The following is a 15,058-nucleotide window of genomic DNA, read 5'->3' as shown; positions in this document are numbered from 1 at the left end:
GAACCAACACTGGTTACTGCCAAAAAAACCCCCCAAAAACTAAAACATTTAGGTCCATAAGCGATTGTGAAGAGATGGCTGTGCGTTGGATGGCTTATGCCTCCCTTTTGGCCATAATTCCTGATGGCGAACACCCTGTCACACATTAGTCCTAACTTAACTGGACTTGAAGTGAAACTAGAGCGTATGAGTTGTCTGGACATGGTTCTAAACATGGAGGTGGCTGAGCCAGTGTCTTGCAGCTAACGGTGTTAACTCCATAAATAGCACTACACAACAGTGCAACAGAGGTAACGGTTTTATGGGGGGAAACTGGAGTCTGGGCACTATGACGATGCTGTCCATATATTAGCGGTAACCGCCATATGAGCGCAGTGCAAAGTGGTGGGGATGAGCTAGCCAGTGTGAGATACACATGCACACAACGGACCAGCTTACCACTACATACCACAGAAAAGCTCGCACTACAACACACACACAGGGAGCATGACTATGTTTTTTGCTCAGGATGCTATTACTCCACTATATCTTTACATAGCAAATGGTGCTTTAGTGGTACAGTAATGCTCTGAATGTCAGAACCTTTAAGGCCTTAACTACTCTGGTCAAGCAGTGATGATGGATATAATCTTTAAGATTTTAAATCCCTGCTTTAAGCTTTCTGGTTTGAAGGTGCTAAAAAGGGACTTAAATAAAGGGACCTAAATACTATAGCATTTTACCACAAACTTAAAGGTCTATTTATTTTTTTATCCTTTTTTTGTAGTAAATCATTGATTATGCTTTATAATTTCTGCTGTTCGCTGTAATATTGTTCTGTTTTAAATTGTGCCATAAACTGAAAATTCAGTATCCTGGTGACAACAGATGATTGCATCAGCACACCAATGACCTCCAGACAGTTACACACCGAATGACCATGTGATGCAGCCAAGTGCATTTCTACTCTCTTGTAATAAAAGTTACAAATGTCAGGTCTCTCACAGTACAGCTTACAGTCGGCCTACAGCACTGCACACTTGATGTCTGAGGTGAGGTTGATTTAAAAAATGCCTACCAAACAACTGTGTCATCAGTCTTTATATATACTGTTATTTTCTCTCTGCACATCTAGGGAAACAGATACTCAAAATGACCCCAGCAGAGAAAGCTGCCACCATATCTAATGCCACATTTGTTCGTCCTGCAAAATTCTATCTCAGTGGGTTTTCTAACGTCCCTCATGTGAAGTATTTCTATGTATTCTTGTGTTTTGTTTATATAATGACTGTTCTTGGGAATAGCCTCCTCCTCTCAGTTATCTACCTGGTGAAGACTCTTCATACTCCTAAATACATGATTGTGTTTAACCTGGCTTTGACAGATTTGTGTGGGAGCACTGCTCTCATCCCAAAACTCTTAGACACGTTTTTGTTTGACAGGAGATACATTGTCTATGAGGCTTGCTTAAGTTATATGTTCTTTGTTTTATTCTTTGGAAGTATGCAGTCGTGGACACTTGTCACAATGGCATATGACAGATTCATAGCAATTTGTTTCCCTTTAAGGTACCATAGTATTGTGACTAAACCGGCTATTGCTGCAATGCTGCTGTTTGCGTGGGTGTGTTTATCGAGCCTAATAGGATTTATTGTTGCGCTTATTAATCGTCTCTCCTTCTGTAGATCTTTAGTGGTAAAGAGCTTTTTCTGTGATCATAACCCAGTATACCGTCTGGCCTGTAATGACACTTCTATAAATAACATCATGGCATATGTTGCTTTCATAGTAGCCCTCTGTATTCCACTTGTTTTGATAGCATTGACATATGTTTGCATCTCCATAGCACTGATCAGGATTGCATCAGGAGAGGAACGACTCAAAGCATTTAAAACTTGTATTTCTCACCTGATTCTTGTTGCTATTTTTTATGTACCATTGATAAGCACCAACATAGCGTCAGTAGCCTCCTACATCCATCCTAATACCAGGATCATAAACTCCACTCTGACACACACCATACCGGCTTTGCTTAATCCTATAATATACTCCTTTAAGTCAGAAGAAGTGCTGAACTCAATCAAGAAGCTTTACAAAAGAAGTATGATTAGCAACACAACCAAAAAATGGTGAAGTCCTTTTCGATGCTTTAATGACACATTAACAAGTGTTTTGTTTTTTATACTGTATATTTTCAGCACTGGCCTCTTACTTATGGGCACTATAATTTTACTTTAAGAAATTGTTATCATGTGGTATCTTGTCATTTACTGTAATTTGCTATCATATGATTACATTATATATTTTACTACAGTAGTAAAACTGTAATAATGATCCCCTAACCAAATGAAATTTTGATATAGTTATGAAATAATTTTAGTTTGCCATGAATTGTTTTGACAGTCCGCTCCTCAACATTACTATTATTTGGGACAAAGATGCATTATATTTGTTTACAGTTGTCTCAAAAATTTGGAAATTGCACAAATTTCAAAATGTGCTCCAAGTTGCAGCTCTTATAGAGTCATTTGTTTACTTTTTATATACCTAAGTATCCTTGTTTTGAGTTTGATCTTGATTTTGATCAGAGTTACAGTGATTCATCGATTAACTGACTAGTCAATCAACAGAAAATTAATCGGCAACTATTTTGATCAGTTAATAGTTTTCAAGCAAAAATGCCAAATATTGTCTAGTTCCAGCTTCTCAGTTCTGAGGATTTCAGTCTTTTTTGTGATATATGATAACAAACTGAATGTTTTTTTGGTTTTTGATTGTTGGATGAATAAAACAACAAATATGAATGCATCTGGATGGGCTGCTTTGTGCATTTTTTTATTTTTTTTTATTTTTTACAATTGTTTGACATTTCATAGACAAAACACTCAGTGGGTTAATGGAGAAAATAATAAGCAAATTAATCAATAAGGGAAAGCATTGTTACAGTCTTTCAAGGTTGAAATCAAGATGTGGTGTGTACATGTGCAACACATAACCAGGACACTCAACCGGGACATTAGGGTCCATATTAGCGCACTGTAATGTAGCACTGTAAAATCAACTTGAATCACAGTTCATCATTCAATAAACTGCCCAATTTTTACAATATCTAATATTATTAATACACAACTGAACATACTGGTCACACCCAACATCAGCTTCAGTTATTCAGGACAATAAACAGAATCATAAGTATCTCTTAAGTCACACTGGACAATTTCCATCAGTGTTTCCATCAACGTGTTAACATCTTTCCCTTTTCATGAAGCCATACTATCTGATGTGTTTCTACATTGAACTGCTCTGCCTTTGTGTCACTTAAATTTACCTGCACAGCTTTTCTTATTTTACCTCTAGCTTTTTATCTAACCCAGGGGTGAGCAACCTGTGGCTCTACCGCCCCTGTTCAGTGGCTCCCAGTGGCTTTGGCAAAAAGTTATATAGAAATTTAAAAACTGCTTTTTTTTTTAACATTTACATTTTGCAGGAGGAACCCCCTGTCTGAACTCTCCCAAAACCTAAAGTAAAGGAACAAGGGTGAGATGAGTCACTCGGAGGTCAAATGTTTATTGCTTTGGCCGTTTGACCTAATTCCTAAGGAACGCTTTCACCGTCATCCTGGCATCAAGGGTGGTAAAGGTGTCAATTGGAAATACTCCAGATTTAAGTTCTGATTAACATCCTGAAAAAAATCCAGCGTTTGACAACACAGCCAGATTAACTGCCAGACCTGGGGTCATTAACTATGTTTTTACGTTCAGCACATCTTCTCCCCTTTGTCACATCCATGGGAACTACCCCAGCCCCATCTGACTGGGGGTGAAGATTAGATAAGAAATCCAGATGGGAGTCATAAACTCAGCATGCATTCCAGAGCAGAGACTAAGTTTCTCTTGTAACCAACTTGAAATGTCTCTTGAAAGTAAAACTATACATTTTATCCATGTTCTAAAATTGTAACTGTGCATAATCCTTGTTTGTTAGTTGAATGATTTTTTTTTTCACTCTTATAGGTCATAGTATGAGAAAGTTATAATTCCATGTGTTTAATCCCTTATTTAACATGGAGTCACACTGCCATCTTGTGACGATAGTTAAGAAGGGTTCCCGTAAGGAATCCCATATTATATTTCGAGTTAAAATATAGTTAGATTGATTAATCAACTTGTCTTTATTAATATGTGCTTTCTCATTTAGTAGGTTGATGCAATTGCACACTAGTTTGCAGTGTTTGTGCAAGAAACATTTATACTTGGGTTCTGCTAATATATGCAGTATAATAATCATATTAGATTTAATTTGATATTAAGAGCCGATTTTGACCATAATAGGAAGAGTATGTGTCTATCGCACGTAACATGTTAAAGTATATAATCTCACAAAATAAAGTTTCATTAAAGCTCATTAAGTTTCCTCCGAAATAAAGTAATGTCTAAAATAAGCAACCCACCTTGCCTCAAACATTCCCCATCAAGCTGGTGAGATAAAACTAGTGAGCTCGGCGCATCTCTGCACTTTTACCTTTCTTTTACTTTTTACTTACTTTTACTTTTCTTTCTGTCACTTTTCTTTACTTTTAACTTTTTCTTTCTTTTTGTCTGTGCCTTCAGTAACATTATACCTGAAGCGACGAAGCCAGACGATTGCAACATTTTTTTTATACGCGTTAATAATAACTTTGATGATAATATCGAACGGCCGACGAGATTTTTTTCAACTTTATTATAAGCGAGTAGCCACAGCTAAATAAATGAGCTACTGTTTGACCTGCAACTCCATGAAAGATTAGGATCCAGCGGCTGCCAGCCACTTGCCACAGTGGTTCTTTTGCCAAACCAGGAGCCTTTCTGCTGCCTAAGAGAACTGACGTTTGGGGGCCACCTGAAGGACGTCGCAGTCAGGCTCGATCGCTCCTCCACCACTGTGTTCCAGCCGATTTCATTCTGCTGGGAAGTCCGGGAGCCGCAAAGTGACAGTCCGGGGGTCCTCGGAGCAACGTCTGCCTGATTCAATGCTGCTCAGAAAGTAGGCAAAGAATTTCCCTCACCTGATGCAGCCGCTGTGTTGTGATAAGAGTTGATGTCAAATAGGAGACTTAGTTATTCTGATCTTAATTTAGGTTTGTTAGGTAAATGGTTTTGCGCATTCCTGCGTCCCCAATTTATCTACAGTCACATACTCTCTCTCACTGTCGCCAAACTAAATAACTGACAAAAGTGTTACCTCTTGTCTTAATCCATTTATACATACCGTTGATTTTGTGTTATTTCATATCATCCTCATTTACTATTCATTTACTCAGTTGTTAAATATTTAGCCTAAATAAATCTTCATTTATCGCCAAGTCATTGTCTGTGGGTATTTCTTTTGAGCTGGAACTAAGATCACTGTATGGAGAATTCATAACCCAGATATTGAGATTGATTCATTATTGATAAGTGTACTGACAAATTCATAATTGGTTTTCGGAGTTATTAATTTGATTAGTTGCTTCCCTCCATAGGAGGGTGGTGCCCCAAATGTAAACATTTTCTAAAGGTATTGCTCCTACAATTTTCATTTTTCATTGTCGTAGGCCTTGAGTGATTCTTACATTTTGTAATTGTAAAAATGTGTAGCTTATAAACAGAATTTTGAAAAGGTTTTTACTAGGGCTGTCAAGTGATAAAAAGATTAATTTAATTAATTACATGCTCTGTGATTAATTAATCTAAATTAATTGCATACATCAACTTCTACTGTAAAAGTATTTTTTTTAAAAATCAGATTTGTCATGGTAAAGCTGCTGGATTTTGGACACAATTGTTCCCCTGTCCTCTACCACTGAAACTGTTCTGCAGTCTATTGTAATCCATTTTGCAAGGAAGGTAGATGGTCACAAGTCGACTTACTTAGTTTGTCGTCTGAACGCCTCGTGGAGCTTAGCTTGACAAGGCTGGCTGGCTGCGCTAGCATCAGAGGTTGTGCTTGCTCAGACCTAAATGCTTTGCATTGAGGTGATATTTTAGGCTCAAAGTACTCTGATGGTATGAAAATTCCTTACTGCAGATATTGCAGAGAATGGTGCTCCGGTCAACAGTTCCATCGGGGTGTTTTTTTAAATGTAAATGTTCCATTCACGGGGCCAAACAGCGTCTTCTCGTCTGCCTCCATCATGTGACAAAGCCACTGTGGCCTTCAGTGACGCCCTGGGTCAAAGGGCACCACGGAATGCGATTAATCAGCATTAACTTTTTTAACATGTTATTTTTTCTGTGATTAATTAATCAAAATTAATGTTGTTTTGACAGCCCTAGTTTTTAAGATTTCATTAACTAAATGTGCGTCATACTGCCTATCACCTTTTCCTTTACATTTTACTGTACCTCAATACAGGTAGCTTCTCTTGGATCTCCCTAACTAACCTAGCTATGGATTCCAGATAAAAAGAAAAAGTCATGGAGGACAATAGAAAATTTAACAGTGCATGGACATATTCGTTTGCTTTACCGCCAACCCTGCAAAGTTTAAGTACCTAACAATCACAAATAGCCCACTGTGGAGTGGCCACTGCATGGTAAAACATATTAATAAATTCTCATTTAGACCAATTAGTTATGTTGATGAGCAAATTTAGACTTACTGTTACCTTCATTATCAGGCTCAAATATATTTTACAGCTCCAGGCAGATTATTTGGGAATTTTTTGGACAAAAATGTCTCTTTTGATAGAAAAGGCTGCTGACCCCTGACCTAACGTATACTTATTACAACTTGTCTCTGCTAATATCACTCTTCAAAGGCAAAGCAGCAACTGTTTTAGGCGACGCTTCCATTAAAATCAGGGGCGTAGCACCAAATTCTGGGCCCAATGCATAAGCAGGCTCTGTGGATCCCCCGCTCTTTCTCTCTTGATCCAAGTCTCTCCCCTTCCCTTTCTTTTTTTATTTGGAACTCTGACTTCCCCTTCTTGGGGAAATACATGACAGTGTACATTGGTGATCCAGCAGTATAAGCAGCCACTCACTCTACTCCAGCTGCGTTTAGAGACAAAGCTGAGTGCAGTGGCAGACTTAACGATTTTGCGCCTTTAAGGGGGGAGAGGTGCCTCAGAAAGCTACCACTGTTTTTTTGTTGTTTTTTTTAAATTAAGTTTTAGTTCATTTCAGTTTAGTTATGGCACTAATTACTTACAGATAAAGATTTGCAAACAAAACCAGACTTTTATTCCAGGCTTTATAAGGGGCCCTTCTCCCATTGGGGACAAGTTCAAGGTGAAAAAAAATGATATAAACAGGTTTAAAAAACAAACAAAAAGATTAACTTAAAACGTATATGTTGAAAATGAACCATCAGGAAGTGTAAAATTCTGGTCGGCTTGCACTATCTAGTGTTTTTTTGTTTTTGTTTTTTGTTTTTGTTTTTGTTTTTTGTTTTTTTAGTGGATTAGTGGATAACAGTTGAAATATATGAACCCAAACAGACCAAACTGCAGCCCACTGCTAATTTTTTAAAAATAAACTATAATATGGCTTTAGCATACTTCTAATAATTTTCTTATAAATTTAACTACTTTCTTTGACCATGTATTTTTCTGTACAGGGCCCAAAATCCAAAAAGTTTGGCCACCCCTGCGGTAAGGTTATATTCTCCTGCCAATATATTTGGGGGTACTACTATAAAAGCTAACAAGCTAAACAGCTGTAGTGTTTTGCATCAGAAGAAATTTGCGAGTGCACATCCTCCTATTTTTATATCCAGTGGTGAGAACAAGATGACTTCGGTTTCAAACGCTGTGAGACATTCTGTTTTGTAAATACCATAGCCTTTAACCTGAGACTCACCAGTGTATTATTTTTACTTCCTTTCCCTTGAGTGACTCATTATGCTGTTCAATGTTCATCATTTGGAGTAACTGTGTCCTGTTTCTACATTTGAATCATGGATTTTGCGATAAACTTACAATTAACTGTTAACAGTTAACTGAGGTGATTGCATCAGCACATCGATAACATAAACTATGATAAGCCGGTGACCATGTGATGCAGCCAAGCGCATTTCTACTCTCCTGGTATGAAAGGGGTGGGGTATAAATGTCAGGTCTCTCACAGTACAGCTCACAGTCGGCCTACAGCACTGCACACTTGATGTTGTCTGAGGTGAGGTTGATATCAAAAATGCCTACCAAACAACTGTGTCATCAGTCTTTATATATACTGTTATTTTCTCTCTGCACATCTAGGGAAACAGATACTCAAAATGACCCCAGCAGAGAAAGCTGCCACCATATCTAATGCCACATTTGTTCGTCCTGCAAAATTCTATCTCAGTGGGTTTTCTAACGTCCCTCATGTGAAGTATTTCTATGTATTCTTGTGTTTTGTTTATATAATGACTGTTCTTGGGAATAGCCTCCTCCTCTCAGTTATCTACCTGGTGAAGACTCTTCATACTCCTAAATACATGATTGTGTTTAACCTGGCTTTGACAGATTTGTGTGGGAGCACTGCTCTCATCCCAAAACTCTTAGACACGTTTTTGTTTGACAGGAGATACATTGTCTATGAGGCTTGCTTAAGTTATATGTTCTTTGTTTTATTCTTTGGAAGTATGCAGTCGTGGACACTTGTCACAATGGCATATGACAGATTCATAGCAATTTGTTTCCCTTTAAGGTACCATAGTATTGTGACTAAACCGGCTATTGCTGCAATGCTGCTGTTTGTGTGGGTGTGTTTATCGAGCCTAATAGGATTTACTGTTGCGCTTATTAATCGTCTGTCCTTCTGTAGATCTTTAGTGGTAAAGAGCTTTTTCTGTGATCATAACCCAGTATACCGTCTGGCCTGTAATGACACTTCTATAAATAACATCATGGCATATGTTGCTTTCATAGTAGCCCTCTGTATTCCACTTGTTTTGATAGCATTGACATATGTTTGCATTTCCATAGCACTGATCAGGATTGCATCAGGAGAGGAACGACTCAGAGCATTTAAAACGTGTACTTCTCACCTGATTCTTGTTGCTATTTTTTATGTACCACTAGTGGGCACCAACATAGCGTCAGTAGCCTCCTACATCCATCCTAATACCAGGATCATAAACTCCACTCTGACACACACCATACCAGCTTTGCTTAATCCTATAATATACTCTTTTAAGTCAGAAGAAGTGCTGAACTCAATCAAGAAGCTTTACAAAAGAAGTATGATTAGCAACACAACCAAAAAATGGTGAGGTCTTTATCAGTGCTTCAATGACATATTAGGAGTGTTTTTGTTTTTGTATAGTTGTAGTTCTGACCTCTTGATTATAAGCAATATGATTTTATTTTTAGAAAGTTTTGTGGTATCTTGTATTTTACTGTACTTTAATTTAAAATAGTTTCATCCTACAAAAATACATCCCATTTATTCTGTTATCTGTTTTAAAAATTTGGAAATGACACAAATTTCATAATGTGCTAGAATGTTGGAGCTCTCATACAGTCATTTGGTATCCTGATTTTGAGTCTTATTTTGTTTCTGCTCAGTGTCACAGTAACTAATTGAGAAGTGAATTGACAGAAAATAAATTGACAATGATAATCTGGTAATTGCTTCAGTAATTTTTCAAACAAAATGCCAAATATCTGGTTCCAGCTTCTCAATTTTAAAGATTTGATGCTTTTCTCTGTCATATATGATAACAAACTGAATGCTTTTTGGTTGAATAATACAAAAAATATGATTGCATCTCCATGGGCTGGTATTATATTATATTATATAACATATAACATTGTTTACAGAAAAAAACATTTATTTAGATAATGAGAAAACTAGTCGGCAGATTATAATCAGTAATGGAATTAATTCTTATAGTCTTTCAAGGTAAACTTAAATCACAGTAAATGATTCAATAAACCACTCAAATTTCAGAATATTTAATAATATTAATATTATGATTAACATATTAATTTTAAAAAAGTAATCATAATCTTGATTAACACCCTGCACACCACCTTTCTGGGTCATTAAGGAGCATGGGAACATGTTGTGGTATCAAACCTCGAGGGGAGTCAGGTGAAACACAGCTGACATACACTCTTTTCACACCCTTTTCACCAGTCCTGAGTTGTTCCAGTAAGCACAGATCCCGAAAAGGAGTCTGACATGTCCAAGAGATAGAGCCATATGAACGGACAGGGTGTAGACCACGCCGCTACCGTACATACTGTATATGCTGGACACTCACCCTACAGAACAAGGCTGCGGACACTGCCACACCACTTTTAGTGTGTGCACGGACCACAGTGGGAGGGTCCCTGTCCGTAGGCTTGGGAGATGCACTTACAAAGCCATCTTGCAAGGCAATTCTTGAGTAGGGCCTTACCGGTCACACCATTACCCAAGCACACAAATTGATGTCCAGAGCATCCGATGGGGGCCGTGCATTCAACATAACATGCCAACGCACAGACTGGGCAGAGCGAGTGCAATTTTGCCTCCCTGTCCCCCTCATGGGGTAGAGGAAGAAAAGCATTCTGTATTACTCTCGACCTGAACAAACTCCCTGAGTTCTTGGGAACAAAGGAGGATTCGGTCTGAGAGTAGCCCCACTGCAGGCACTATGAAGCAGCAAGCAACTAGGGTGCAGTAAAAGGGTAGTTCGGTCACACACTCTCTTAGCTGAGGTCAACACAAGCAGCAAAGCTGTCTTGAATGACAACACCTTCAGAGAGGAGCGCACCAGAGACTCAAAGGAATCCTTCACAAATCACTAATTGCAGGTCCTGTTGTGGGGACGAGGCTCACATCATTGAGCCTCGTCCCCTGACCCCCTGCAAGAACTGCTTCACTAGAGGGTGGGCAAAGATCGGTCTGTCGCCAAAACCCTCATGGGAGGAAGAGATGGCTGCTACATACATTTTAATTGTGGCATATGACAGCCCTCTATCCATCAAACATTGCCAAAAGACAAGAATAGAGCCAACTGCACAAGACAGTAACTCTAGCCTTCTTTCCTCACACCAGTGTTGGAACCTCAACCACTTTGTCTTGTAACAGACAGTGGTGGATCCCGCTTTAAAAAAAAAAGGTTACATTTCAAATACAAAATGACAGCCTATGGTAAACATGCTTTTTATGCCTGCGAAACATCAACATGCTGGGATTGTCGCTCTGAGTATGTTAGCTTGCCAAATAATTGTATTCATTTGCATTGATGTTGACTGAAAATTGATCCCATGTTGCAGATGAGCACTTTCATGTTGTTCAGTTGTTATTTTGCACTTGGCACTGTGTGCTTTAGCAAGCGTCTAGCATGGCGGATTTGGCACATTTTCCACTTTTATCTTAAAGGAAATTGCTCACTGCAATTCGGAATGTCTCTCGCAGAGGGTAACATTGTGTTTTGTTTGTCTTCCTTGCATTATTTCCCTGTAATTTCGGCCTCATGGAAATACTGGGGGATGAGTAGACATGCTACATGCTTGTTGCCTTACACAGCTAAGGTATTAAGATATGGTTACTTTCTTACCTGATGTTCAACAGTTTGAGTTAATCAAATAAAGGGGGTATCTTCTAAAGATCCTGTCTGTTTTGTATGGCATTCCCTACTTGTTTGTTCCCCCTTTTGTTACTATAAACCATAACATCTTGTGTTGAGAAATCTGTAAGACTTTTAAATCTCTTCAAAATTTCTGTTTAGAAAGACCCCATAAAGGTTCTTTTAGAATACCACTGCATTTTACCAAAGACTTTCTTGTGTATTTATTTTCCACCCTTAACTCACTAATCACACTTAATCACTAATTAATCAACAAATTAAGCTTTATAATTATGCTGTTTCGCAAAATTATATCCGTTTGAATCATGGATTGTGCCATAAACTGATAATTCAGTATCGTGCTGACAATAGTGTGTTGAGTCGATTGCATCAGCACATCAGTGACATAAACTATGACACAGTTGCACATTGAATGACCATGTGATGCAGCCACCAGCATTTCCACTGTCCCACAATGAAAGCAGTAAAATATAAATGTCAGGTCTCTCACAGTACAGCTCACTTAAGTGCACTGCACACTTGATGTTGTCTGGGGTGAGTTTGGTTACAATAATTACCATCAATTATCTGTGGCCTCCTTTATTATATATACTTATTTTTTGCCTCTTCCTTTTATTAAGTCATATAATAAATATAATAATAATTGTTATTTCTTACACTGCACTGCAACTTTTATTAATGCATTTTACACCTATCTTTTTTTTCACTTTGTATGTAAGGCACTTTTAATTGCCTTGTTGCTGAAATGAACTATATGAATATAAATATATTTTCCTTGCCTAGTTATCTTATTTTCTCTCTGCACATCTAGGGAAACAGATACTCAAAATGACCCCAGCAGAGAAAGCTGCCACCATATCTAATGCCACATTTGTTCGTCCTGCAAAATTCTATCTCAGTGGGTTTTCTAACATCCCTCATGTGAAGTATTTCTATGTCTTCTTGTGTTTTGTTTATATAATGACTGTTCTTGGGAATAGCCTCCTCCTCTCAGTTATCTACCTGGTGAAGACTCTTCATACTCCTAAATACATGATTGTGTTTAACCTGGCTTTGACAGATTTGTGTGGGAGCACTGCTCTCATCCCAAAACTCTTAGACACGTTTTTGTTTGACAGGAGATACATTGTCTATGAGGCTTGCTTAAGTTATATGTTCTTTGTTTTATTCTTTGGAAGTATGCAGTCGTGGACACTTGTCACAATGGCATATGACAGATTCATAGCAATTTGTTTCCCTTTAAGGTACCATAGTATTGTGACTAAACCGGCTATTGCTGCAATGCTGCTGTTTGCGTGGGTGTGTTTATCGAGCCTAATAGGATTTACTGTTGCGCTTATTAATCGTCTCTCCTTCTGTAGATCTTTGGTCGTGAAGAGCTTTTTCTGTGATCATGGACCAGTGTATCGTCTGGCCTGTAATGACACTTCTTTGAATTCCATACTATCACTCATCGCTATCACTATTATCATCTTCATTCCACTTGTTTTGATAGCATTGACATATGTTTGCATTTTCATAGCACTGATCAGGATTGCATCAGGAGAGGAACGACTCAAAGCATTTAAAACGTGTACTTCTCACCTGATTCTTGTGGCTATTTTCTATCTACCACTAGTGGGCACCAACTTAACTTCACTGACCTCCTCTATCCATCCCAATGCCAGGATCATAAACTCCTCTCTGACACACACCATACCAGCTTTGCTCAATCCTATAATATACTCATTAAAGACAGAAGAAGTGCTGAACATCATTAAGAGGTTTTGCAAAAGATACAGGATGAGAAACTTAACCTCATCCAAAAAGGTGAGCTCTTTATCACTGCTATAATGACACATTAAGCTTGAGGTTTCATTTGGTTCTATACAGTTATATTAATTTGTCATTATACAATGATCTCCTGTGCAAAATCAAATCACAGATTTCCACATGTACTGTAGTAAAATGCAGTTGTGACTCTACACTAAATAATGTAAGAAATATTTCGGGGGAAAATGGCATTGTGCAACACAATGAACTTGTCATCCTCAACCGAACTATCTCTGAGAAAGTCTCCAACAACAGTGACTACTTGTTTTTGTGTTGTCCAGTACTTCACCATAATAGATATGCTAAACAAAAAAAAAAAAAAAAAAAATTAACAGCAATTTTAAAATAAAAAATCCAACACATCATTTTGCTTGCATTCTTTTTTTTAAATTTGGAAATCATATTATTATTAATACCGTGTCAAGAGATTAAACATGTAAAAGTCTCATATACAGAGATATGAATGTCTGCCTCACCAAACATTTTCTGCAGTTATCCAATAAAACAAATATAATGCTATGACATAGCCACTGCATTGGCTGAATCAAACTACACCATTCACCTTATCAACTCCTGTCAGTTCCATGTTCGGCCTAAATTTGACTGCACACACACATTTAATCATCCCACAGTTACTTTGACTTCACCAAAACGAGTTGCTTAAAAGAAAGATGGGCCCAATATCATGAAACACCGTACAACACACACACAGTGCCTCCTCCCTGCAACAACTACAGCCGTACCTTTGTGAAGATGTTCCAGGAGAGGTGTTGAGTGAATTGAAAAGCATTTGTTTCCAGTCTTTTCATCAGTGTACAAAAATCTGTCCCTTTTAATTAACCTAAACTGTCTGATGTAATTCAATATTGCTTTGCTTTTATGACACTTTAATTTCTCTGTGCAAGATACTTTTTTAGTTTTATCTTGCCTTTACTTATTGTGTCAAGTCTTTTTATTATTGCTCTGTGGAGGCAATATGGCAGTCGCACAATACTTTTGTCAAACATTTGTCTCCATTAAAATCCATGCAGAGGGTCAGGAGGGGTCAGAAACATAACCACATCCATATGTGCACAGTTATTGCAAAATTCAAGCTTGATTAAATAAAGACTGCTATGATGCAAACAGTCTTGACAGAAATAGGCAATCAAGACTCTCAGGCTGAACATGAAACATGCAGGAGTTTACAATTCTGATAGGCTTGCACCATCTAGTGGTGTGTTCTTGTGTCTCATGGTTTGTGTGATTGAAGTTGAAATATATAAACCAAAATAGAGACAGAATGGTTCACTGTGTCATAGTGTCTATTTTGACACTATTTTAATATGAACAGCTTGTTTGTTTGTTTGTTTGTTTTTAAAATTTAAGCGGCTGTAGATCAGCATATTAGTGTTGAGAAAAAGATAATTTGGGTTGCATACATATTTAGATGGATAAAAATAATGTTTTCTTAGTGGCTGTGTTCTGTGCCATAGAAATAACAAACTCACATTTCCTCTCATCTCATATACAGGTGCCTAGCTTAACTTCTGCCTTTTCAGTCAACAAAAGGTGATGGTTTCAAATGCAGAAACAAGGGCATTGGTTTCATCACAACATGGGGGCAAATATGAAACATGGGGCTTGTGGGTCCACCGCAATAATTTGTAGATTTTTGTTTTATCAATTCATGGTGTAAATTAATTTTGTAAAAATAAAGGGGGTGGATTCTAAATAATATGTATCTAATATTATATTG

General features: G+C 37.7%; 3 protein-coding genes across 3 annotated transcripts; all 3 read left to right on the top strand.

The window, feature by feature from the left end:
- The first annotated feature begins 365 nt into the window (after positions 1-365).
- On the top strand, positions 366-2,112 carry LOC126388105 (olfactory receptor 1-like). The gene is made up of 2 exons (XM_050040996.1): positions 366-384; positions 1,151-2,112. The coding sequence occupies exons 1-2, from the start codon at positions 366-368 to the stop codon at positions 2,110-2,112; spliced, it is 981 nt and encodes a 326-aa protein (XP_049896953.1).
- A 5,933-nt stretch (positions 2,113-8,045) lies between these two features.
- LOC126388104 (olfactory receptor 1-like) lies at positions 8,046-9,198 on the top strand. Its single transcript, XM_050040995.1, has 2 exons — positions 8,046-8,117; positions 8,201-9,198. The coding sequence occupies exon 2, from the start codon at positions 8,218-8,220 to the stop codon at positions 9,196-9,198; it is 981 nt and encodes a 326-aa protein (XP_049896952.1). The 5' UTR covers positions 8,046-8,117; positions 8,201-8,217.
- Positions 8,046-13,341, top strand: LOC126388103 (olfactory receptor 1-like). Its single transcript, XM_050040994.1, has 2 exons — positions 8,046-8,117; positions 12,320-13,341. The coding sequence occupies exon 2, from the start codon at positions 12,337-12,339 to the stop codon at positions 13,339-13,341; it is 1,005 nt and encodes a 334-aa protein (XP_049896951.1). The 5' UTR covers positions 8,046-8,117; positions 12,320-12,336.
- The last annotated feature ends 1,717 nt before the right edge of the window (positions 13,342-15,058 follow it).

Source organism: Epinephelus moara, chromosome 3 (assembly GCF_006386435.1).
Source record: "Epinephelus moara isolate mb chromosome 3, YSFRI_EMoa_1.0, whole genome shotgun sequence".
Lineage (NCBI taxonomy): Eukaryota > Metazoa > Chordata > Actinopteri > Perciformes > Serranidae > Epinephelus > Epinephelus moara.
This window is presented reverse-complemented; position numbering and strand designations above follow the sequence as displayed.

Coding starts and splice junctions, on each gene's coding strand:
- LOC126388104 (XM_050040995.1), top strand. CDS start 8,218: ATGACCCCAGCAGAGAAAGCTGCCACCATATCTAATGCCACATTTGTT.
- LOC126388103 (XM_050040994.1), top strand. CDS start 12,337: ATGACCCCAGCAGAGAAAGCTGCCACCATATCTAATGCCACATTTGTT.